Below are 26,162 nucleotides of genomic sequence, written 5' to 3'. Positions count from 1 at the left end.
CCAAGCCACGATGCAACCGGTCAGCATGCTCTCTACTGTGCACCTGTAGAAGTTCGAGAGAGTCCTCCTTGACATACCGACTCTCCGTAATCGCTGATGTGCTTTTTTTATAATTGCATCAGTGTTCTCGGACCAGGAGAGATCTTCAGAGATATGTACACCCAGGAATTTGAAGCTCTTGACCCTCTCCACCATCGACCTGCTGATAGAAACAGGACTGTGGGTCCCCATCCTCCCCCTTCCAAAGTCCACAATCAGTTCCTTGGTTTTGCTGGTGTTGAGAGCCAGGTTATTGTTCTGGCACCATTTGGTCAAACGGTCAATAGACAATAGACAATAGGTGCAGGTGTAGGCCATTCGGCCCTTCGAGCCAGCACCGCCATTCAATGTGATCATGGCTGATCATCCCCAATCAGTACCCCATTCCTGCCTTCTCCCCATATCCCCTGACTCTGCTATTTTTATAAACCCCCATCTAGTCTCTCTTGAAAGCATCCAGAGAACCTGCAAAGAATTCCCCAGACTCATCACTCTCTGTGTTTCCTCGTTGGCGTTCTAAATGGCTTACTCCTTATTCTTAAACTGTGGCCCCTGGTTCTGTACTCCCCAAACATCGGGAACATGTTTTCTGCCTCTAGCGTGTCCAAACCCTTAACAATCTTATATGTTTCAATGAGATGGAGTAAGTCAGCATGTCAGGAAGCAACAAATGATGGAATGGACAGGCAACATTTCAGGACAGGATTATTATTCAGAATTGTGAAGAATGGTTACATTTAGGGAAATGTCTATTGGAAAGTACATATTTACAATCATACAGCAGATACTGTTGTATGTTAGAGGCAACTTCCAATTAAAGCCATTCAAAAACAAGGATCAATTGCTAACTGTAGTAATGTTGCATTAATTAACATGTAAACATACATATATAATATTTAATATAAAACACTAATTGCTGGAGTAACAGCAGGTCAAGCAGCATCTCTGCTGAACATGAAAATGAAACGTTTCAGTTCGGTCTCTTCTTAAGACGAATTATAATTGGAGGGAGAAAGTTAGAAAACAGGTGGGTTTGGGACAAATCCTGGCAAGTGATAAGGGCACAAGAAACTGCAGATGCTGGAAAATGTGGAGTAACTCAGTGGGTCAGGCAGCATCTTTGGAAGACATGGATAGGTCATGTTTCAGGTCAGGAGGGCTATAGGTTGAAGGGTTTGTGGGGGGGAGCCAATTACAATCAGTCTGACCACTGGAGACAAGGAGGTAAAGTGGTGTCAGATAAGGATTGAAAGGTGCCACAGATATAACCATATAACCATATAACAATTACAGCACGGAAAACAGGCCATCTCGACCCTTCTAGTCCGTGCCGAACACATAATCTCCCCTAGTCCCATATACCTGCGCTCAGACCATAACCCTCCATTCCCTTCCCATCCATATAACTATCCAATTTATTTTTAAATGATAAAAACGAACCTGCCTCCACCACCTTCACTGGAAGCTCAGTCCACACAGCTACCACTCTCTGAGTAAAGAAGTTCCCCCTCATGTTACCCCTAAACTTCAGTCCCTTAATTCTCATGTCATGTCCCCTTGTTTGAATCTTCCCTACTCTCAGTGGGAAAAGCTTTTCCACGTCAACTCTGTCTGTCCCTCTCATAATTTTAAAAACCTCTATCAAGTCCCCCCTTAACCTTCTGCGCTCCAAAGAATAAAGCCCTAACTTGTTCAACCTTTCGCTGTAACTTAGTTGCTGAAACCCAGGCAATATTCTAGTAAATCTCCTCTGTACGCTCTCTATTTTGTTGACATCCTTCCTATAATTAGGCGACCAAAATTGTACACCATACTCCAGAATTGGCCTCACCAATGCCTTGTACAATTTTAACATTACATCCCAACTTCTATACTCAATGCTCTGATTTATAAAGGCCAGCACACCAAAAGCTTTCTTTACCACCCTATCTACATGAGATTCCACTTTCAGGGAACTATGCACAGTTATTCCCAGATCCCTCTGTTCACCTACATTCTTCAATTCCCTACCATTTACCATGTACGTCCTATTTTGATTTGTCCTGCCAAGATGTAGCACCTCACACTTATCAGCATTAAACTCCATCTGCCATCTTTCAGCCCACTCTTCCAACTGGCATAAATCTCTCTGTAGACTTTGAAACTCTACTTCATTACCCGCAACCCCACCTATCTTAGTATCATCTGCATACTTACTAATCCAATTTACCACACCATCATCCAGATCATTGATGTACATGACAAACAACAGTGGACCCAACACAGATCCCTGTGGCACCCCACTCGTCACTGGCCTCCAACCTGACAAACAACCATCCACCATTACTCTCTGGCATCTCCCATTCAGCCACTGTTGAATCCATCTTGCTACTCCACCATTAATACCCAACCATTGAACCTTCTTAACCAACCTTCCATGAGGAACCTTGTCAAAGGCCTTACATATACACAACATCCACTGCGTTACCCTCATCAATTTTCCGAGTAACATCTTCAAAAAATTCAAGAAGATTAGTTAAACAAGACCTTCCAGGCACAAATCCATGTTGACTGTTCCTAATCAGACCCTGTTTATCTAGATGCTTATATATATTATCTCTAAGTATTCTTTCCATTAATTTGACCACCACTGACGTCAAACTAACAGGTCTATAATTGCTAGGTTTACTCTTAGACCCCTTTTTAAACAATGGAACAACATGCGCAGTACGCCAATCCTCCGGCACTATTCCCGTTTCTAATGACATTTGAAATATTTCTGCCATAGCCCCTGCTATTTCTACACTAACTTCCCTCAATGTCCTAGGGAATATCCTGTCCGGACCTGGAGACTTATCCACTTTTATATTTCTCAAAAGTGTCAGTACTTCCTCTTCTTTGATCCTCTTCTTTGATCCTCATAGTTTCCATAGCTAACTGTGATATCCATTGACTTGATATCCATTGACTGTGGAGGCCACGTCAATGGATATCAAGGTGGAGATTGCCAGATTCTTGATTTTTTTTTAATGTGTTCGGGGTGATGGGGAGAAGGCAGGAGAATGGGGTAGAGAAAGAAAGATAGATCAGCCATTATTGAATGGTGGAGTAGACTTGATGGGCCAAATGGCCTAATTCTGCTCCTAGAACATACGAATTTATGACAGAGGAATGAAATGTAAAGCCACAGAGAGGGATATAGGTTCAGTTTAGTTCAGTTAATTTTATTGTCACGAGGTACAGTGAAAAGCTTTTGTTGCCTGTTAACCTGAGGACTTGTAAGTGTGAGGGGACAGAAGGAGGAAAGCCAAATGAGGCAGAGTAGTGGGAAAAAGGGGTGATCTGGGGTGGAGGTAGAACCATCCATCTATATCCCCCGGGACAGAGGGTGGGCAAGCAAGAGAGCACGAGTGACAGAGTGTGCGGGGCCCTTCTGCTATTAGAGTCAGCCCGTTATTTGACTGTAGTAGAATTGGTCTAAAACTCTCATGGTCGGAGCTATGGCGCGTCAATCAACATTAACGCACGCACTCTAGAGGAATCCTGTGAACCGGCCATGCGAGGCGTAATCAAAAAGGCTTTTGGCACAATGGCCTTCATCAGTTAGAGTATTGAGTATAGAAGTTGGGAGGTCATGTTACAGTTGTATAAGACGTTGGTGAGACTGCATTTACAGTATTGTGTTCCGTTCTGGACACGATGTTATAGGAAAGTTGTCAAGCTGGAAAGGGTACGGAGAAGATATACGAGGATGTTGCCAGGACAAGAGGGTGTGAGCAAAAGGAAGAGGTTGAGTAGACTGGGACTATTCCTCGGAACGCCGGAGGATGAGGGGTGATCTTATAGAGGTGTATAAAATCATGAGTGGAATAGATCGGGTAGATACACAGAGTCTCTTGCCCAGAGTGGGCGAATCAAGGACGCGGGCATAGGTTTAAGTTGAAGATAAAAAGATTTTATAGAAAATTAGGGGTACAAAGGGTGGTGGGTGTATGGAACAAACTGCCAGAGGAGGTGGCTGAGGCAGGTACTATCCCAACATTTAAGAAACAGTTAGACAGGTACATGGATAAAACAGGTTTGGAGGGATACATGCCAAAGGCAGGGAAGATAGGACGAGTGTAGTTGGGTCATGTTGGCCGGTGTGAGCAAGTTGGGCCGATGGGCCTGTTTCCATGCTCTATCACTCTTTGACTTTATAACTCTATTTTATTAGATAATATCTGTAATATCAAAGTAACTGTAGGTGGTACCAATACAGTCAATTAGCTTGACATGACTGAACTCTTAATTTTTTAGAAAAATATATCTTCTGGAAGTTTGTTAAAATGTCCGAATTATTTTCAACACTTAACTTTAAATGAAATTTTGAATACATTTTTTAAATTTCTTTATTTATATCGCAAAATAAATTAAAACTTCCTGTCAGTAATTTATTTCTAAATAATAACTCTTTACTCCAAAGGGAGGAAATAAACCCGAAATACAGAGAGTAAAGAAAAATAAAAGAACTTGAAACAGGGAATTTTGTGAGAAAAAAAAAAGTTGAAGGAATTTATTGCAAGAAATTAAAGACGGAAACTCATGTTAGCTAGAAGTTCTGCTGATAATATATGGAAAAAGACACAAAATGTGCGAGTAACTCAGCGGGACAGGCATCATCGCTGGAGAGAAGGAATGGGTGATGTTCAGGTTGAGACCCGGGAATTTTGTGTCGATCCTAGCAGAAAAAACATTATCTGCATTTCCTTCCTACACAGTAATATCTGTAGTTGGATAGATTGATTACTAACATAATCTAAACCCTGAGGATCAGCAGAGGGGAACAAAATAATTGAACTAAATAATAACAACAAAATTTAAAAAAAGTGCTGGAGTAACTCAGCGGGTCAGGCAGCTTAGAAACAGAAATATAGAAAACAGATGCAGGAGTAGGCCATTCGGCCCTTCGAGGCAGCACCACCATTCAATATGATCATGGTTAATCATCCAAAATCAATACCCTGTTCTGGCTTTTTCCCCATATCCCTTGATTCCCTTAGCCCGAAAAGTTAAATCTAACTCTCTCTTGAAAACATCCTGTGAATTGGCCTCCACTGCCTGTGGCAGAGAATTCCACAGATTCACAACTCTCTGGGTGAAAAAGTTTTTCCTCATCTCAGTCCTAAATGGCCTACCCCCTATGCTTAAACTGTGACCCCTGGTTCTGCCCTCCCCCAACATCGGGAACATTTTTCCTGCATCTACCCTGTCCAATCCTCTAAGAATTTTATATGTTTCTATAAGATATCCTCTCATCCTTCTAAATTCCAGTGAATACAAGCCCAGTCGACCCATTCTTTCATCATACGTCAGTCCCATCATCCCGGGAATTAACCTGGTGAAACTACGCTGCCCTCACTCAATAGCAATAATGTCCTTCCTCAAATTAGAAGACCAAAATTACACACAATACTCCAGGTGCAGTCTCACCAGGGCCCTGTACAACTGCAGTAGGACCTCCTTGATCCTAAACTCAAATCCTCTCACAATGAAGGCCAACATGTCATTAGCTCGTGGTTCACAGAATCGCCAGCCGCCTGCCACTTTTGCGGGCTGGAAGAGTCTGTGTACCACGTGTACATGGAGTGTGTGAGGCTGCAGCCACTGTTTGAATATCTAAAGGGGCTGCTCCTTGCCTTCTGGCTGCATTTTTCACCCACCATCCTCATCTTTGGACACCCTGTGCGTAGGGGAGAGGGTAGGGCTGAAGATGTCCTGGTTGGGTTGCTCCTGGGCCTGGCCAAGCTGGCCATCCACGAGTCACGGCGCCAGGCGGCGGAGGGCTCTACCCGGGCCAACTGCCTGCCCCTTTTCCGGGGTTACGTCCGTGCCCGGGTGGGATTAGAAAGGGAATACGCCCTGTTTGTGGGCACCCTGAGGGAGTTCCGGGACCTCTGGGCTCCGCAGGGTGTTGAATGTATCCTCAATAAGGATTGTATCATAATTGTATAATAGTTTATTATGGATATATGTCCGTATTGTATTTATGGTGGTGGGTTCTGGCTTGTTTTATTGTAATGTAAATATTATTTTTTAATAATTGAATAATTTTTTTGATTTAAAAAAAACAAAAAAAAAAAAAAAACATGTCATTAGCTTTCTTCACTGACTGCTGTACCTGCATGCTTTCTTTCTGTGACTGATGTATGAGTACACCCAGGTCTCTTTGCACCTCCCCTTCTCCAAATCTGACACCATTCAGATAATAATGGTATTAGGAGGGAGAGATAGGCCAGCCATGATTAAATGGCAGAGTAGACCTGATGGACCGAATAGCCTAATTCATCCCGAATCACTTATGAACATGAACTTATGAACATTGGAAAATGATCACCAATGCATCCACGATTTCTAGAGCCACCTCCTTGCGTACTCTCTGGGATGCAGCCCATCAGGCCTTGGGGAGTTATCTGCCTTCAGTCCCAACAGTTTACCTAACACCATATTCTGACAAATGTGGATTCCCTTCAGTTACTCCCTCCCACTAGATCCTCGGTCCCCCAGTATTTCCAGGAGATTGTTTGTGTCTTCCTTAGTGAAGACCGAACCAAATAACTCGTTTAACTGTTCTGCCATTTCTTTGTTTCCCATTATAAATTCATCTGTCTCTGACTGTAATGGGCCTGTCCCACTTTGGCGCTTTTTCAGCGGGCTGCCAGCGACTGTCACGTTGCCGGCAGTTGCCTGACAAACCGGGAAGTGGAACGGCGACTGTCAGAGAGACACACACACACACACACACACACACACACACACACACACACACACGCACACACACACACACACACACACACACACACACACACACACACACACACACACACACACACACACACAGCAAAGGCGGGGGCCAGGGCAAGCGGGGGGAGCGCTGTCTGAAATTCACACGGTGCAAAGCCAAGGTGATACAGACACACACCGCGATGAACAGGAAGGTTGGCGCTGTATTTAAGACAGCTAGCACAGTAAGTCCTCTAAAAGAGGGGGGGGGGAGAGAAGGGGGAGGGGGAGAAGGAGGGGAGGAGAAGGGGGGGGGGAGAGAAGGCGGGGAGAAGGTGTGGAGAAGACATTTAAGAATCCAGACAACTTTTAATAAGCCAGAGATGCACAGCTGTGATGTTTAGTGGGCATTTAACATTACCGGTCGGTTCTCCTTAGTTCTGAAAACTCCTGCTTACGTTTTTTCCCCCCAATGAGCCAATGAAAATGCCCGGGCAGCAAAGGCGATTAAATAAAACTGCCTATGACAACCTCGACTACCCATAACTACATGGCGACCCCACTACAACTACACCTACAACTACAGGATTATCGATTATCTCCATGGTGACCAATTTTTGGTCGCAGAAAACTTTTCAACATGTTGAAAAATTTGCGGCGACCATACTGAGGCCGTGACTAGTTCACAGACTGCAGGAACTCCTCGCGACCATGAAGGAGACTCACCAGAAAACACCAGCGAACTTGTGTCGACCATGTGGCGAGCGAAGAGTCTCCTGCACTCGCCTAAATAGTTGCCTAAGCGGGACAGGCCCATTAGGGACCTACATTCATCTTCACTAATCTTTTCCTTTTTACATACCTAATTAAACTTTTACAGTCAGTTGATATATTACCCGCAAGATTTATTTTGTGCTCTTTTTCCCCCTCTTAATTAACCCCTTTGTCCTCCTCTATTGAGTTCTAAATTTCTCCCAGTCCCCTTGTTTGCCGCTTCCTTGAATTTAACACTATCAATGTTTCCTTGAATTTAACACTATCCATGACTTCCCTCGTCAGCCACGGTTGAGCCGTTTTCCCAAATTTATTTTTTTGCCAGACAGGGATGAACAATTTCTGGAGTTCATGCATGCAATCTATAAATCTTTGCCATTGCATCTCCACTGTCAACCAAAGTATAATTTGCCAGTCTATCCTAGCCAATTCCCGTCTCATACCTTCAAGCTTCTCTGGAGGATATGGTTTGGTGCCATTTCAGATCAGGACCCTTCTTCAAACTTCAGTATTTAGATTCAGTATTTATAGTATAAAATATTATCCACCTTCTTTATTTGAACAAGAAATATTTACTTATAATAGAAACTATAACACTGATTGATGCCAAACCCTTCACAATATCAATTTAAATGTGTATTGACAGAGGCCTCCAAAAACTTCAGATGCAAGAGATGGAGCCCACATATTCTATTATATTGGAAGAGAAAATTTAGCTTGAAACAAAAATGTTTCAAATCCCTTGACTTTAGCTTCTATTCCAGAATCAGTAAAGCTTAAATGTTAAGGCATCAGGGTGGTGCAGTGGTAGAGTTGCTGCCTTGCAGCGCTAGAGACCCGGATTTGATCCTGACTGCAGGTGGTGTCAGTATGGAGTTTGTACGTTCTCCCCGTGACCTGCGTGGATTTTCTCTGGGTTTTCGGGTTTCCTCCCACACTCTGAAGACATACTGGTTTGTAAATTAATTGGCTTGGTATAATTGTAAATTGTCCCTAGTGTATGTAGGATAGTGTTAGTGTGCGGGGACCGCTGGTCGGCATGGACTCGGTGAACAGAACGGTCTGTTTCCGCACTGTATCTTTATTTTCTAAAAGTACAGGTACTAACAAGAGAAATTCAATTGTGCTTGAACAGTTTCTGTGGGAACAAGCCATGTGTTTCAGTAAAAAGAATATTGAATTACTCTGTTTATATTGTTACCTGAGACTATCAACAACTTTATAATTCACCATCATGCATCATGATAGAATAACTGAGCTTTATAACCACATTGGCATATAAAAAAGGCACCTTTATGTTGCGTGATGTTAAATTTCATCATTCCTTGAAGATGTTGGTGTAGGTGGTGGTCAGAATCACGTACGAGCAGATATGTGTTCTCCATTACATTTGTACCCATTACATTAATCAGGACATAGAAGATATTATATCCTAATACAGCCCCGCAGAAAAATATGACCACAGATTTTGCTGACATTTTCAAGTTGTAATCATCTAGGGAAGAAGAGAAAACATGTCACCCAAATAGACTGCAGTTAGATTGTGACACATCATTATAGATACACTCACAAATATTAACACAAAACTAGGCAAAGAATTATTACACCAGATGGTGCTTCGAAGAGAATATTTCCATGTGCCCAGGTCGTAAAATGAGACATCATGTTGTGTTGTATGTACACTCATATTTCTGTGGAAGTTCTAATGTGGTGACCTGCATTTACATAAGCACTTATATCCTTAATAAGACCATATCTTCTTAAACCCAAGACAAGCACAAACATTGTCAAAAAAATTTAGATCACTACAGGCAGGGTAGGGTATACACACACACGGCTAATCGGAGGTATGATAGCTTGAGGTTCAAATATCATTCAAGGACGATCTTGAGTTTGGTGCAACCACTGTGTGGATCTAATGGCTTGTCGAGTCTACATGTATAGGGTGGACAATATTGAGAGTAATGACTCGATGGCGATTATGTCACATGAGGTGTATCATGCCATGAACAAGCTGTTCAACAACAAAGCAAGTGGCTTGGATCATATTTCTGCTGAACATCTTAAGTATGTGAGTATGAGGATAGCTCCTCTCCTTGCTATTTATTTTACTGGCTTTATGATTCATGGCTTGTCACCAGACTCAATGTTGTCTGTTCTGTTAGTGCCGGTCATTAAGGACAAAGCTGGTAAAGTAGGCAGCATAAATAATTACAGGCCCATAGCTTTATCCAGCATATTGTCAATTTTTTTACAAAGAGTTCTGCCAGATAGAATAAATGAGTTTGTTAACTCCACAGATAACCAGTTTGACTGTAAAGCTAAACATGGCACTGACTTATGCATATATGCCCTAAAGGGGATTGTAAACAAATATAGAGGCAAAAAGTCTTCAATCCTTATGTGCTTTATTGATGCTTCCAAAGCCTTTGACCGTGTTAATCACAGAAAGGTGTTGGGTAAAATGAGTCAAAGAGGGGTGCCTAAATACATTGTGAGAATTCTGGCCTACTGGTATGCCCAACAGATTATGCAAATAAAATGGGGAAATAGGGTCTCAGCCTCATTTAGGGTTAGCAATGGTGTTAGACAAGGGGGAATTTTGTCCCCAGTCCTTTTTAATCTATATATTGATGATCTGTCCAAATAATTGAAAGCCTGTAATACTGGGCACGTGATTGGTAATATTTTAGTGAACCATATTATGTATGCAGATGATCTTGTGGTCTTTAGTCCATCTAGCACTGGTCTCCAGCAGCTCCTTACTATATGTTCTCTGTCTGGTGTGGAACATGATATTAAATATAATGCTAGTAAGAGTGCTGTTATGATCTGTAGAACCAAAGAGAATAAATGTCTAAAATTTCCTGATTTTAAATTGTCTGACAATAATCTTAGTGTCTGTAATAAGGTAAAATATCTAGGGCATATTATTACAGAACAAATGACAGATGATGAGGATATTTATAGGCAATGACACATGCTGTATGTACAGGCGAATATTCTCTTGCATAAATATGGTGCGTGTGCAGATGTGGTGAAGATGTCGCTATTTAGAGCATATTGCACACCACTCTACACTGCGGAACTGCTCAGCATCGGACGTGGCTGCGAGAAACTGGTGTGTGAGTACTACAGCACCCTCACCAAAATCCCGATGGAGCTTGGCAGAACAGCCCCCTGGATCACCACTCTGGAGGGTAGGAGACGGAGCAAGCACCGGGAGCGAAAGCAGAAACGTGGAAAGCGAGTGGGGGTGCAGGACAGGCTACGGAGGGCTCCACAAAGACCATCGCTACCAAGCATCTTTCTTGCGAATGTCCGGGCACTCACCAACAAGCTGGATGAGGTAAGGCTCTGGATCAACACCCAGCGATCCCTGAAAGACTGCTGTGTGCTGATCTTCACAGAGACCTGGCTCGGCGCGCTGGTTCCCGATGGGGCTGTTGACCCAACGAACCGGTCACTGCATCGTGCTGACAGAACAAAGGACTCCGGTAAGAGCAAGGGTGGCGGGCTCTGCATCTACATCAACAATGACTGGTGCACCAACCACACTGCAGTAGAGAGCTACTGTTCCCCAGACCTGAAATACCTACTGCTTAAATGTAGGCCGTTTTACCTGCCTCGGGAGTTTACTGTGGTTATCATCATGGCCATATACATCCCACCACAGGCTAATGCTAACCTAGCGCTAGCACAGCTGCACTCGGCCATCAGTAAGCAGCAGGATGCTCACCCCGACGGTGCCTTCATTGTTGCAGGGGACTTTAACCAGGTCGACCTACGAGCTGCACTCCGCAAATTCCACCAGCATGTGCAGTGCCCTACCAGGGGCTTAAACACACTGGATAAAGTGTACACCAACATCAAGGACGCATACAAAGCTCTCCCCTGCCCATCCCTGGGACAATCCGATCACCTCTCACTGTTTCTACTGCCTGCATACAAACCCCTCATCCGCAAGACCAAACCTGCAATAAGGACGGTCAAAATATGGCCCGAGGATGCCACCCTAAAACTCCAGGACTGCTTTGATCGCACCGACTGGGACCTGTTTTACAACAGGCTACCAGTGGTACAGAGGTATACTTGGAGGTATACATCCACTGTGCTCTCCTACATCAACTGCTGTGTGGAGACTGTCACAGTGGACAAGCAAATAAAGATGTTCCCAAACCGGTAACCCTGGATGAACAAGGAGGTTCAGAATCTGCTAAGGGCACGCAACAATGCCTTTAAATCCAGGGACACTTCTGCCTACAGTGCTGCCAGGTCGAACCTGAACAAAGGTATAAAAAAGGCCAAAGATATCCACAAGCAAAGGGTGGAAGACCACTTCAATACCGCGGACACCAGAAGCATGTGGCAGGGTGTCAGGGACATCACTGACTACAAGAGCAGCCCTGCCTACCCCCACAGTGATATCACACTGGCCCAAGTGCCTGAAGACAGCTACCATCGTGCCAGTGCCGAAAAAGTTTAAAGTCACCAACCTGAATGACTACCACCCGGTTGCCCTAACTCCAATACCAATGATGTGCTTCAAAAGGCTGGTCCTCTCCCACATTAAATCCAGCATCCCTGCCTCACTGGACTCTCATCAATTTGCATACAGGGCAAATAGATCCACAGAGGATGCCATCTCTCTGGCTCTTCACACTGTCCAGACTCACCTGGATAGACAGGGCACGTATGTGAGGATGCTCTTCATAGACTATAGCTCTGCATTCAACACGGTCATCCCCACCAAGCTCACCACCAAACTCCACCAGCTAGGCCTCAGCTCGCCGATATGCGATTGGATCCTGAACTTTCTGATGGAGCGACCGCAGGCAGTGAGACTAGGTCCGCACCTGTCCTACACTATCACCCTGAGCACCGGCTGTGTACTGAGCCCCATGCTCTACTCCCTCTTCACACACGACTGTGTTCCTGCATTCGACACCAACACCATCGTCAAGTTTGCAGACGACACAACGGTGATTGGGCTGATCATCAATGGTGATGAAACAAACTACAGAGCGGAGGTGCAGAACCTGGCGGACTGGTACTCATGTAACAACTTGTCCCTAAACACCCCCAAGACTAAGAAGCTGATTATCGACTTCAGGAGGTCACAGAAGGGGGAATACGCCTCAATCTCCATCTACGGGGACAGTGTGGAGAGAGTGTCCAGCTTTAAGTTTCTGGGCACTCACATCTCAGAGGACCTCACATGGTCCACCAACACCGCTGCGCCGGTCAAAAAGGCACAGCAACGACTGTTCTTTCTGAGAACATTGAAAAGGACTGGTCTGCCCCAACAGCTGCTAACAACCTTCTACCACTGCACGACAGAGAGCATTCTAACATATGGCATCTCTGTGTGGTATCTCAGCTGCAGAGGCGGAGAGGAGAGCCCTTCAGCGTTTCGTCCACAGAGCGCAGAAGATCATTGGGGGACCTTGGAGGGCATCTACCACACATGGTGCCTTAGGAAGGCCGTCAGCATTCACAATGACTCCTCACACCCTTGTAATAGACTGCTCGAACTACTTCCTTCTGGCAGACGTTACAAGGCCTTCTACACCCTGCACCCCCAGACTCAGGAACAGCTTCTTTCCCAGAGTTATAGCGGCTCTGAACCGGCCCTGCTGAGTGCCCCCCACCCCTATGGACTGTCTCCCTCGGATGGTCACGTCGCACAGACACATCTGCACTTTAGTCTGTTTTGACTATTTCACTGTTGTAATGTTCTTTGTACAAACCATGTTCTCGGGGTATCTAAAACTAAATTTTAGTAGTTACTTAAGTTATGATGTCGGATGGAAGCTGCATACCCAAATCTCATTGCACTTATGTGTCTCTGTCTCTCTCTCCGTCTCTGCCCCTTCTCTCTCTGCCCTCACTCTCTATCCCCCCCCCTCCCTTTCTAGTTGCGACTGCAAGTTGGGGGCTATACGCCAGTAGCTAGGGTGGTTATGGGGTAAAAGGAGCAAATTAATAATATTAATATAATATAAGGGGGGTAATTAGCGTGAGTGGGGGGGGGGTAGTTAGTGTGTGTGTGACGCTGCATGCCGCCTCCCCCCCCCCCCCCCCCCCCCCCCCCCCCCCACACACAACCGCACATTGGGGGAACAGACCCAACGGGTCTGCACTTGGTCTAGTTTTATATTAAAACCAAGTGCAGACCCGTTGGGTCTGCTCCCCCAATGGTGTGATCCCCCAACCCAATATTCCACCATGCACCCATCTCCTCCAGCGGAACTGAAGACGTTCCCAAATGTAAGATTCCAGCACTCCCCTGCCTCCCTCAGCAGTGGATTTAAAAAAAATACCAATTGCACCTCCCCTGCCTGCTGCAGCAGTGGAAAGTTCAGAGTGTTCCTGTCTTGCAACTTTGTTTTGAAGTGTGTTGGAAGCTGATAGGAAGGAGCAGCCGTCAACGAATCAAAAGGCAGAAAGGCAGCCAGACGGACGGACGTCAGGCGGCAGCCACAGACTTTTATATAATAACTAGCCCAAGTGCAGACCCGTTGGGTCTGCTCCCCCAATGGTGTGATCCCCCAACCCAATATTCCACCATGCACCCGTCTACTCCAATGGAACTGAAGCCGTTCCCAAATGTAAGATTCCAGCAGTCCCCTGCCTCCCTCAGCAGTGGATTGAAAAAAAATTCCAATTGCACCTACCCTGTCTGCTGCAGCAGTTCCAATTGCAATACCAATTGGCCCTCCCCCTCCTGTTGAAGCACTTGGTGTGATATCCCATTGAGGTGAAAAGTTCAGTGTTCCTGTCTTGCAACTTTGTATTGAAGTGTCTTGGAAGCTGATAGGAAGGAGCAGCCGTCAACGAATCAAAAGGCAGAAAGGCGGCCGGACGGACGGACGGCAGCCACAGAGTTTTATATGATAGACTAGACCAAGTGCAGACCCGTTGGGTCTGTTTCCCCAACAGCGTTTGCGGGGGGGGGGGGGGTGAGGGGGGCGTGAGGTGTGAAGAGGGGAGGGAGGAGGAGGAGACGGGATAGATTTGGGAGGGAAGGAGAGCGCGGTAGGGGGTGAGAGATGGGGAGAGAGATGTGGGGGAGGGGGGATGGGGGAGGAGGGAGGGATGGGGAGAGGTGTGGGGGGGGGAAGAGGGGAAAGAGTCAGGAGGGAGAGTGGAGGGGAATGGGGAGAGAAGTGGAAGAGTGGGGAGGGAGGTGGAGAGGGGGTAGCGGGAGCGATGGAAGAGGGACAGAGGGATAGGGGGAAGGGGGTGGGGGGAGAGAGGGGAGGGGGGGGTGGGGTAGACAGGGAAGGGGGTGGGAGAGAGAGGGGATGGGAGAGGGGTGAGGAGAGGGGGAGGAGAGAGTGGGAGAGAAGTGAAAGAGTGGGAGAGAAGTGAAAGAGTGGGGAGGGAGGGAGGGGTAGAGGGGGTGGCGGGAGTGGTAGAAGAGGGACGGGGGAGTGGGTGGAAGAGGGACAGAGGGGTAGGGGATGGGGTGGGGGAGAGAGGGGAAGAGAGAGAGGTGGGGTGGGGGTGGGGAGAGGCATGGGGTAAGGGGATAGAAGTGGAAGAGTGGGGAGGGAGGGGTAGGGGGAGTGGTGAAAGAGGGACAGAGGGGTAGGGGGGGAGGGGGGGTGGCGGTAGCGAGGAGGGGTTAAGGGGGGGGGGAGAGAGAGAGATGGGTGGGAGAGTGAGAGGGGTGGGGAGAGGGAAACATAGAAATTAAGTGCAGGAGTAGGCCATTCGGACCTTTGAGCCTGCACCACCATTCAATATGATCATGGCTGATCATCCAACTCAGTATCCTGTACCTGCCTTCTCTCCATACCCCCTGATCCCTTTAGCCACACGGGCCACATCTAACTCCCTCTTAAATATAGCCAATGAACTGGCCTCAACTACCTTCTGTGGCAGAGAGTTCCAGAGACTCACCACTATCTGTGTGAAAAATGTTTTCCTCATCTCAGTACTAAAGGATTTCACCTTTATCCTTAAACTGTGTCCTGCTTGTCCTGGACTTCCCCAACATCGGGAACAATCTTCCTGCATCAGACAAATGCAATTCAGGACTTTTCTCTTCACAAGTAAAGTCAGAATGACAGTTAGTGAAGAATTCGAACAATCGCTGAACGTTCAGATGCTGCGCGCGCCTCCTGCACCAAAGGGGGGGGGGGGGGGGGGGGGGGGGAAGCGTGTGTTGTCAAGCACAAAGATCTTGTAGCAGTGAGCTCCGCTATAAGATCTTTGGTCACACACTAAGCTCGCGCCTCCACAAACAGATGAGCGTCTTCTTGAATGGAGAGCGCGTGGCTGCCTCCACAAACAGTCACACGCACTGTGGACCCGCCCCCACAAAAAATATTGTGTGAGGAAGGGGAGGAGGAGGGTGGAGAGGTGGGAGGGGGAGGGGGAGGAGAAGAAGAGGGGGAGGAGAGGATGGGGAAGAGAGGTGGGGGGAGGGGTTGGAGCGGGTGTGCATGAGTCGAGAGAAGAGAGAAGGGCAGAGAGAGAGAGAGAGGCTGGAACAACAACAAAAAAGCTGGATAAACTCAGCGGGTGCAGCGGCATCTATGGACCGAAGGAAAAGGGCAACGTTTTTGGCCGAAACCCGGAAGAAGGGTTTCGGCCAAAAACGTTGACCATTCAATTTGCTCCATAGATGCTGCCGCACCCGCTGTGTTTATCCAGCTTTTTTTATGTCGACCATCGATTTTCCAGCATATGTAGTTCCTTCTTAAAGGCAGAGACTGTGCACGGTAAGGGAATGAGGAGGGAGAGGGGGAAGAGTGTGGAGGGAGGGGGAGAGTGGGATGGGTGGGGGAGAGGGGTGGGGGGGAGAGAGGGGAAAGAGTGTGGGGGGGGGGGGGGGGGGGAGAGAAGTGGAAGAGTGGGGAGGGAGGGAGGGAGGGAGGGGGAGAGGGGTAGCAGGAATGGTGGAAGAGGGACAGGGGGAGTGGTGGAAAGAGGGACAGAGGGGTAGGGGAAGGGGTGGGGGGAGAGAGGGGAAGGGAGGGGGAGACAGGGGTGGAGGAGGGAGTGGGGTGGGGTAAGGGGAGAGAAGTGGAGAGAGGGGGGGGGGGGGAGTGGTGGAAGAGGGACAAAGGGGAAGGGTGCGGGGGAGAGGGAAGGGGGTGGGGTAGAGAGGGGAAGGGGTGGGGGGGAGAGAGAGGGGGATGGGAGAGGGGTGAGGAGAGGGAGAGGGGGAGGAGAGAAGGAGGAGAGAAGTGGAAGAGTGGGCAGGGAGGGAGGGGTCGCGGGAGTGGTGGAAGAGGGGGAACGGGGGGGAGAGTGGTGGAAGAGGGACGGGGGTAGGGGAAGGGGTGTGACAGTGAAGGGTAGAAAGAGGGGGGTGGGAGGGAGAGGGGTGGGGCAAGAGGAGAGAAGTGGGAGAGTGGGGAGGGAAGGGGTAGAGAGACTGGTGGAAGAGGGACAGAGTGGTAGGGGAAGGGGGTGGGGTAGAGAGGGAAGGGGGGGGTGGGGGAGAGAGAGAGATGGGTGGCAGAGGGAGAGGGGTGAGGAGAGGGACACATAGAAACATAGAAATTAAGTGCAGGAGTAGGCCATTCGGCCCTTCGAGTCTGCACCGCCATTCAATATGATCACGGCTGATCATCCAACTCAGTATCCTGTACCTGCCTTCTCTCCATACCCCCTGATCCCTTTAGCCACAAGGGCCACATCTAACTCCCTCTTAAATATAGCCAATGAACTGGCCTCAACTACCTTCTGTGGCAGAGTTCCAGAGACTCACCACTATCTGTGTGAAAAATGTTTTCCTCATCTCAGTACTAAAGGATTTCCCCTTTATCCTTAAACCGTGTCCCGCTTGTCATGGACTTCCCCAACACCGGGAACAATCTTCCTGCATCAGACAAATGCAATTCAGGACTTTTCACTTCACAAGCAAAGTCAGAATGACAGTTAGTGAAGAATTTGAATAATCGCTGAGCGTTCTCTATGGCAACAATGTATTTGAGCATTGGGCATTATGACATCACACGGTGGAACGTTCACCAGGGGCTGGGCTCCTGCAAAGGCATATGTAAATGAATCCATTCCGTTGGCCATCTGTGAGCATTGGGCATTGTGACATCACACGATGGAACATTCACCAGGGGGCTGGGGCTGCTTCTATGGGTGAGAATCCAGTTTATTTTGAAATATTGTGTGGGGGGGAAGGATTTGATTAAAAAAGTGTACTTAAACACGACGAAATGTAATGAGGAGCGGATACTTAGAAAGAAAAGCGAAATCTCTACCGAAATGGAAAAGACGTCGGCGATTCTGCGTCCGGTTTCGGAGTTGCGGGGAATCAAAGGAAGAAACGCATCCGGAAGCCGTACATGCAAATGGATCCATTCCGATTGGACGTCCGTGAGCGTCGGGCATCGCGATTGGACGTGCGCGAGCATCGGGCATTGTGACATCGCACGGTGGGAACGAATCGAAAGGCAGGAAGGGATCCGTACGGCAGGCGGTCGGATGGGGCGAGAGTTTTAAAAGTAGAAGATAGATAGATAGATAGATAGATAGATAGATAGATAGATAGATAGATAGATAGATAGATAGATAGATAGATAGATAGATAGATAGATAGATAGATAGATAGATAGATAGATAGATAGATAGATAGATAGATAGATAGATAGATAGATAGATAGATGTAGCTTAGATCTGTTTGGTCCATTAAGTCGCAGGCACTTTTTAAGCGCACATTTTGATTACTTTCCATTCTACCATAGAGATATAAAGTCTACAATAGACTTTATTTATATTTCTATGATTCTACAGACCTTGGCTGGGAATCTGGGGCACACCAAAATTGTTCCCAATTGGGCCCCGCATCTCCTAAGGCCGGCCCTGACTCAGCGGGTCTTTAGAGATCGTGGACAGATAACGTTTCGGGTGGGGACCCTTCTTCTATTGGTACGTAAGAAGGAATGTAAACAAAATGAATAAATACAAAAGATAGACACAACATGCTGGAGGAATTCAGCGGGACAGGCAGCAACTCTGGGGAGAAGGAATGGGTGACGTTTCGGGTTGAGACCCTTTTTCAGACTGTTTAGCGAAAAGGGAAACGAGAGATATAGACGATGAATAACAATGATTGAAAGGTATGCAAACATGTAACGGTGATAAAAGAAACAGGCCATTGTTAGCTGTTTGTTAGGTGAAAACGAGAAGCTAGTGCGACGGGTGGGGGAGGAATAGAGAGAGAGGCGATATATATCAAAAACCGTGTGCACTAGATTGCGACTTCCACTAGGATCTGATCCCGCACTATCGCCGCAGTTCACTTTATTTCCATCGAATACATTTTCCTGGATTTATAACAATTGACTGATTATCTGGTTGTAAAATTAGATATGACTGCCAGGGAAAGACAGTCGCGCCGTCTAAACCCCTTTTCCTGTCTAGTTCTCGTTTGTCCAGCCAGCCCCCCTTAACCGCATAAAACTTCCAACCGTCCTCATTTCCCTTTAATGAAATGTGTCTAGGTCCACGCCGCTATTGCTCCCACGACACTGTCTGCTCTCAGGCAAGTGATTCCTTCAGCAGCCCTGTCTACGCGAGTCAATCCTCAGACATTGGAATAAACGATTACCCGGCCTCTCATGACAAGCTCGACTCCCCTGTTCGCCTACCTCGACCGGTCAAAGTGCTTACACCATCTGTGTCTACTGGAGCTGGTCTGTGTAATGGGAGCCAGCCAGCCCGCCCGCTACTCCGCAGCCTCCACCGGGAGGTTAGCTTTTTTAAACATCCACTCACCTGTGCAACAAGTAAAGGAGAGGAAACGAGGAACCGTAGATGCGGGGATCTGGAGCAAAACGCAGAATGCTGGAGAAACTCAGTGGGTCGGGCAGTATCTGTGGAAGGAATGGAGAGACAAAGGTCGTGTTCTTTCTTCAGACTGGTAGAATAGAATGAGGAAAGCTGGTAAAGAGAGGTGAGGGGGAAGGGTGGAGCAAAAACTAGCAGGCGAGAGGTGGAAGTACCTGCTTGTTTTTGCCCCACCTCTTCCCCTCACCTCTTTATTCGTTTTCACCATTAATCTTTCAGACCAGTCGAGCAGGATCCCTACTCAAAACATCGTTTCTCCAATCCTGCCATAGATGCTGCGATAGCAATAGCAACGCAATATAACGAGAAGATAGAGGAGCCTGAAAACCATAAGTCTGAAGAAGGGTTTCGACGTTGCCTATTTCCTTCGCTCCATAGATGCTGCCTCACCCGCTGAGTTTCTCCAGCATTTTTGTCTACCTGGAAACCATGACCTTCAGGTTCAGGAACAGGATCTTCCCGACATCCATCAGGCTGTTAAACACGACCACCTCATAATAGTCTATTGTCATAACTATAATAAATTATTATTATTATTATTATTAATAGATTATTATTATTATTATTATTATTATTATTATTATTGCAATGTTCTGTTTGTTTTTGAGTATGTGTGTGTGTGTATTTATATTATATATATGTATATATATATATATATATATATATCTAACCATATAACCATATCATATAACAATTACAGCACGTAAACAGGCCATCTCGGCCCTACAAGTCCGTGCCGAACAATTATTTTCCCTTTGGCCCACCTGCCTGCACTCATACCATAACCTTCCATTCCCTTCTCATCCATATGCCTATCCAATTTATTTTTAAATGATACCAACGAACCTGCCTCCACCACTTCCACTGGAAGCTCATTCCACACCGCTACCACTCTCTGAGTAAAGATGTTCCCCCTCATGTTACCCCTAAACTTCTGTCCCTTAATTCTGAAGTCATGTCCTCTTGTTTGAATCTTCCCTATTCTCAAAGGGAAAAGCGTGTCCACATCAACTCTGTCTATCCCTCTCATCATTTTAAAGACCTCTATCAAGTCCCCCCTTAACCTTCTGCGCTCCAGAGAATAAAGACCTAACTTATTCCACCTTTCTCTGTAACTTAGTTGTTGAAACCCAAGCAACATTTTAGTAAATCTCCTCTGTACTCTCTCTGTTTTGTTGAAATCCTTCCTATAATTGGGCGACCAAAATTGTACACCATACTCCAGGTTTGGTCTCACCAATGCCTTGTACAATTTTAACATTACATTTCAGCTTCTATACTCAATGCTCTGATTTATAAAGGCTAGCATACCAAAAGCTTTCTTTACCACCCTCTCTATATGAGATTCCACCTTCAAGGAACTATGCACGGTTATTCCCAGATCCCTCTGTTCAACTGCATTCTTCAATTCCCTACCATTTACCATGTATGTCCTATTTTGATTTGTCCTGCCAAGGTGTAGCACCTCACATTTATCAGCATTAAACTCCATCTGCCATCTTTCAGCCCATTCTTCCAAATGGCCTAAATCACTCTGTAGACTTTGGAAATCCTCTTCATTATCCACAACACCCCCTACCTTGGTATCATCTGCATACTTACTAATCCAATTTACCACACCTTCATCCAGATCATTGATGTACATGACAAACAACAAAGGACCCAACACCGATCCTTGAGGCACCCCACTAGTCACCTGCCTCCAACCCGACAAACAGCCATCCACCCTCTGGCGTCTCCCATTCAGCCACTGTTGAATCCATCTTGCCACTCCTGCATTTATACCCAACAGTTGAACCTTCTTAACCAACCTTCCATGAGGAACTGTGTCAAAGGCCTTACTAAAGTCCATATAGACAACATCCACTGCTTTACCCTCGTCAATTTCCCTAGTAACCTCTTCAAAAAATTCAAGAAGATTAGTCTGGGTAAAAGATCCTGTGCATTCACCCTATCTATACCACTCATGATTTTATAACATCTTTATAAGAACATACCTCAACATGCTTTCCAAGGAATAAAGCCCTATCCAGCCCAACCTTTGTAGCGTTACTTTCTGATTAACTAATTCATTGGTTAATTTTGAAAAAGTAATTAATTATTCATTTTACTTAATTAATTATTATTAATTAAGTTTACCCCTGATTAAAATGATTAATTTAAAAAAAAAATGTTTTTTGTGATTTGCAAATTAAAACTCGTTCTTTCTTGGCAAATTGACTTTTATTTCACAAATGTAAACTACTTTCGACAGCCATTAGGTAAGATCTCAAAAACATAAGGTTTCAAACGTCTCCACTCAATGATGTGCACAGTTTTGTGTCAAAGAGGCCAGCAGCACAAAAATATCTTTCTGATTCAATGGATCTAGGAGGGATTGGGCGGAAGAGAGAGAGAGAGAGAGAGAGAGAGAGAGAGAGAGAGAGAGGATGAGAGAGAGAGAGAGAGAGAGAGAGAGTCATTTTGTCATTTTGCACAGTGTGGCTGCCTGGCTTAATGTGAAGAAGGTGCTTTTGCGTTCGGCAAGGCAGGGCGAGCTGTTTCTGATGTGGACGAGTTTGGGAATTTTCTTTCTTCAGCTAGAGGACTTTGGCTTTTTGAGAATTGCTTTGGACTGTGACTGTCCCTGGGAATTAATTTGCTGAGCTGCTGGGGTGCCGGGAGCTGGTTTGTGCCTCTGTCCGGATGGCGAGGGCGGCGGCTCGGCCGAAGGCGAGGAGCTATGCAGCAGTGACATCAGCAGCGGAAGCGAGGCCATCGGAATATGAGCCTCATGTTGACTTGGACTGGGACAGTTTTGGTATCTCAGTTCAAACTTGCCCCAGATGTCAAGGGGAGTAATTACAAAGGCCTCGGTGAGCCGGGGCAGCGGGGATAGCCCTTCTGGGTCTGCAGTTTCTGCCTTGGGGACCCGGGGCAGCGAGGGCCCCCACCCCCTACATCCTGAACCTGTGGGAGTGGCTGAAGGTGAGGCACAGGGGAAGAGGGGAGAGAAATGGGAGCAGCAGAAGAAGAAGAATAAGCAGAAAAAGATCACCCAAGCGAGTCAAAAGCAGGTGGGTGTGCAACTGCCGAGTGCGGAGATCACCCAAGGGGGGTCCAGAGTGAAACTGCCGTGGCCCAGCAAGGAGCTGAGGTGGCTCTGAAGGGGGTAGGGAAGGTAAAACGTGCGGGTGGTAAGGAGGCTGGGGGTAGTGTGGAGGAGGAAGACCCTCTCCTTATGGAGGTTACCACACTGCCGCATGCTAGTGGGCCAAAAAGAAGGTTTGGGCCTGGTGAGGAAGAGCAGGGACGTGAGTCCAAAGTTAGGGGGGTGCATTTTTCCAGACCTTCCACCACCGATGTGGTTGGAGGTCAGGAAATGAGGTCGTCTGGGTTGGAGGTTGAGCCTCCACCTCAGGGATCTCTCGAGGGTACCACAGGGTCAGGTGATGGGGTAGACCCCTCTGGAGCTGTGTCTCAGGGGCCCTCCGAGGGGGGTATCTCATCGTGTGTTGATCTTGGCTCCCCTGGGGGTGTGTCTTCTGGGTCGGAGGAGGTCCCCTCGTTTCAGAGGCCTACTGAGGGTGTTAGCACGCAGGAGGGTGGGGTAAGACGGGGATGAGCAGAGTCAGCCCGAGAGGGGTGTGGGGTCGGGGGGATTGGTGTTCCAATCAGTGCTCAATTTTAGAGCCAATGGAGGTTCTGAGGTGTGTATTGTATTGCCGGATGATTTGGCAGGGGAGGGGAAAAAAACTAGTGGAGAGCCTCTGGGTGTTGCCAGTGGAGGGGGTGCTTTCGGTGCTGTGGAGGTCGGAGTTATTTCAGGCAGCGACCTTCTTTCAGATTCTGGGGGTGCCAGTTTACCACAGACCCTGGGGGTGCCTCTTGTTTTCTCTTCCCCAGGCCCAGGTATAGAGGGTGAGGACAGAGCGCAGGAGCCCAGCCAGTCAGTGGGCTGCGTGATGCGGATAGGGGCTTCGGGACCCTTCCCCGGCATTGATCCTGGGGGTGGTGTCATGCCGGAGGAGGGGGAGAGTGATGGGGCCAGTTTGTGTGGAGGGGTTGGCGAAATTCCAGAGAGCTCTGGTTTTTCGACTTCTGAAAATGACCTTGGTGATGCTGAGCGTGTTGTGTCAGGTGCGAGTAACTTGGACGATAGCCCAGGAACCAAGGACGAGTCTCATGCAATTGTTATCTGTGAGGTGCGGGAGTTTTTAAAAACAAGCCGCACCAGCAGGACAAAGATCGAGGCTGCTAAGAGACGGTGGTCTGATCTGTCGTCCTTAGTTAAAACTCTCGAGGCTATCCTTGCGACCAAGGATAGTGATCTTCCTGGCTCTGAGCAGTGCCAGTTTAGGGACTTTTTGGAGTTCCTAAAAAGAGAGAGGGCTACAGAGCCCAGGAGGAGAAGTGTGAGGATTTCAATTTAATGTGTCAGTACTTTCACGCTAGTCACACTAAACTTAAACGGGAGTAGAGCGAGTTTTCGCAGATTCCAGCTTTTATCGGTCCTTAGGGAGGGGAAATTTGCAGTGTGTTTTCTGCAGGAGACGCATACTGTTGTAAGTGATGAACCCACCTGGAGGTTGGAGTGGGAAGGTGAGGTCTATATGAGTCATCTTAGCTCAAATTCGAGTGGGGTGGCCATTCTGTTGGCTCAGAATTTCCTGCCCAATATTATAAAAGTGCAAGAAGTTGTGCCAGGACGTTTGCTCCATCTGGCCGTGAGCCTGGATGGCATGCCGTTGCATTTCATTAACGTGTATGCCCCCAGCTCTGGCACGATGCAGGCCGGCCTACTTCAGGAGGTGAATGCTCTGTTGAGCACTATTGATCGGGGAGAGTGTGTCTTCCTTGGGGGGGACTTTAACTGCACACTTGAGGTGCGAGATCGTTCTGGTACTCAGTGTGCCCCTGCTGTAGCGAAGAAGCTGAGAGGGTTGATTGATTATTTTGAGCTGGTTGATGCGTGGCGGGACCTCAACCCAGACTCCACTGCTTTTTCGTGGAGGTCTGAGGGCGGTGGTTCCCGCATTCATCGAATATATATCTCCCGAGCGTTTGTTTCCCGTGTCTCAGTGGCCTCAATGCAGCTGGTGCCATGCTCGGACCACTGTCTGGTGCGTGTGGATTTTAATCCAGCGCGCGTTCGGGCCGGGTCTGCGTACTGGCACTTTAATAACCGGCTGCTGGAGGATCGGTGTTTCCGGGAGTCATTCAGTCGGTTTTGGGTGCGGTGGAGAGAGAGGCAGAGATGCTTCTCTTCCCTAAGGCAGTGGTGGGATGTGGGGAAAGCTCACATCCGTATTTTTTGTAAGGAATACACGTGGGGGTCGACCGGGCGGCAGGACTCAGCGGTTGAGAAGCTTGAGAGGGAGCTGATGGACGCAGAGTCTCGCCTGGGTCAGGTTGGAGGTGACTCTTGCGAATGGGGTGTGTTTCATGAGAAGAAGGAAGCCTTGAGGAACCTGCAACTTGAGCGGTCCCGAGGCGCTTACGTGAGGGCGCGGGTCCAGATGCTGCACGATCTGGATCGAGCTTCGCCTTTCTTTTTCTCTCTGGAGAAAGGGCGGGGAGCCCGCAAGCAGCTCGTGGAGCTGCTCGCAGATGATGGCTCCTCTGCACGGATCCAGAGAGGATTAGTGCCTTGGTCAGGTCCTTTTATGGTTCCCTGTTCTCCGCAGGTGGAGTCAGCGGGGAAGCTCAGCAGGACCTGTGGGAGAGTCTACCGGTTATAGATAGGGAGGTGGCCGATCTTCTTGATGGCCCTTTATCTTTGGAGGAGTTGACTCGTGCACTGCATCAGCTCAGGAGGGGTAAGTCCCCCGGGCTGGATGGGCTGACGGTAGAGTTTGTAAGAGCCTTCTGGGGTATCCTGGGGGGTGATTACATGTTGGTTCTGGGGGAGAGCCTGGCGACAGGGGAGATGCCCCTCTCGTGGCATCGAGCAGTTGTTGTTTTGCTGCCCAAGAAGGGGGAACTCCGCCTGTGGAAAACTGGCGCCTGGTCTCTCTCCTATGCACAGAGTATAAAGTTTTTGCACGGGCGATGGCAAATCGCCTGGGCTCTGTGCTGTCTCAGCTGATTCACCATGACCAGTCTTACACAGTCCCTGGTCGGGCCATTCAGGATAACGTCCACCTGGTTAGGGACCTGATTCATCTAGCACAGGGAACTGGTCAGTCAGCTGCGTTTCTGTCTCTTGATCAGGAGAAGGCTTTTGATAGGGTAGAGCATGAATACCTGTTCGGAAGGTTGCAAGCGTTTGGATTTGGACCGCATTTTGTGGCCCGGGTCCGCCTCTTGTATGCTGCAGCGGAGTGCCTTGTGAAGGTTAATGGTGCGTTGTTGGTTCCCTTTCATTTTGGGAGGGGGGTCCGTCAGGGGTGCCCCATGTCAGGGCAGTTGTACTCGGTCTGTGTGGAGCCATTCCTGTGTCTTCTTCGGAGGAGGTTGACAGGCCTGGCCCTACCGGGCCCAGGGGTGGAGTTGGTTCTTTCGGCCTATGCCGATGATGTACTCCTTATGTTCACCGATCCTGGTGACCTGCGGAGGATGCGTGATTGACAGAAGATTTTCTCGGATGCATCTTCTGCCAGGATTAATTGGAGCAAGTGCTCTGGATTTTTAGTGGGTCAGTGGCAGGTGGACTCCCTGCCAGAGGAGATGGCAATGTTTGCGTGGAGCACCACGCACTTCCTCTATCTGGGGTTGTACCTGAGTCCCACTGAGGATGCTTGGCCGGCAAATTGGCAGGAGTTGGAGACGAAAGTGGTTGCCAGGCTGGGGCGCTGGTCAGGCCT

General features: G+C 47.7%; 1 protein-coding gene across 3 annotated transcripts in view; it reads right to left on the bottom strand.

The window, feature by feature from the left end:
- The window catches only part of LOC129710034 (glycoprotein-N-acetylgalactosamine 3-beta-galactosyltransferase 1-like), a 57,083-nt gene that overhangs the window by 16,664 nt on the left and 14,257 nt on the right, over positions 1-26,162 (bottom strand). The window contains exons 1-3 of one of the 3 annotated variants that reach the window (XM_055656734.1): positions 19,306-19,524; positions 10,888-11,030; positions 8,846-9,049 (exon numbers count right to left, since the gene is read on the bottom strand). In XM_055656734.1, the coding sequence (XP_055512709.1) occupies positions 8,846-9,032 (187 nt within the window). In that variant the 5' untranslated portion in view covers positions 9,033-9,049; positions 10,888-11,030; positions 19,306-19,524. Of the gene's footprint in view, positions 1-8,845; positions 9,050-10,887; positions 11,031-19,305; positions 19,525-26,162 lie in introns of those variants that run through there. The other 2 variants (XM_055656728.1, XM_055656721.1) reach the window with 2 other exon arrangements.

Source organism: Leucoraja erinacea, chromosome 2 (assembly GCF_028641065.1).
Source record: "Leucoraja erinacea ecotype New England chromosome 2, Leri_hhj_1, whole genome shotgun sequence".
NCBI lineage: Eukaryota > Metazoa > Chordata > Chondrichthyes > Rajiformes > Rajidae > Leucoraja > Leucoraja erinaceus.
The sequence above is the reverse complement of the archived record's forward strand: the minus strand, read 5'-3'. Positions and strand labels throughout refer to the sequence as shown.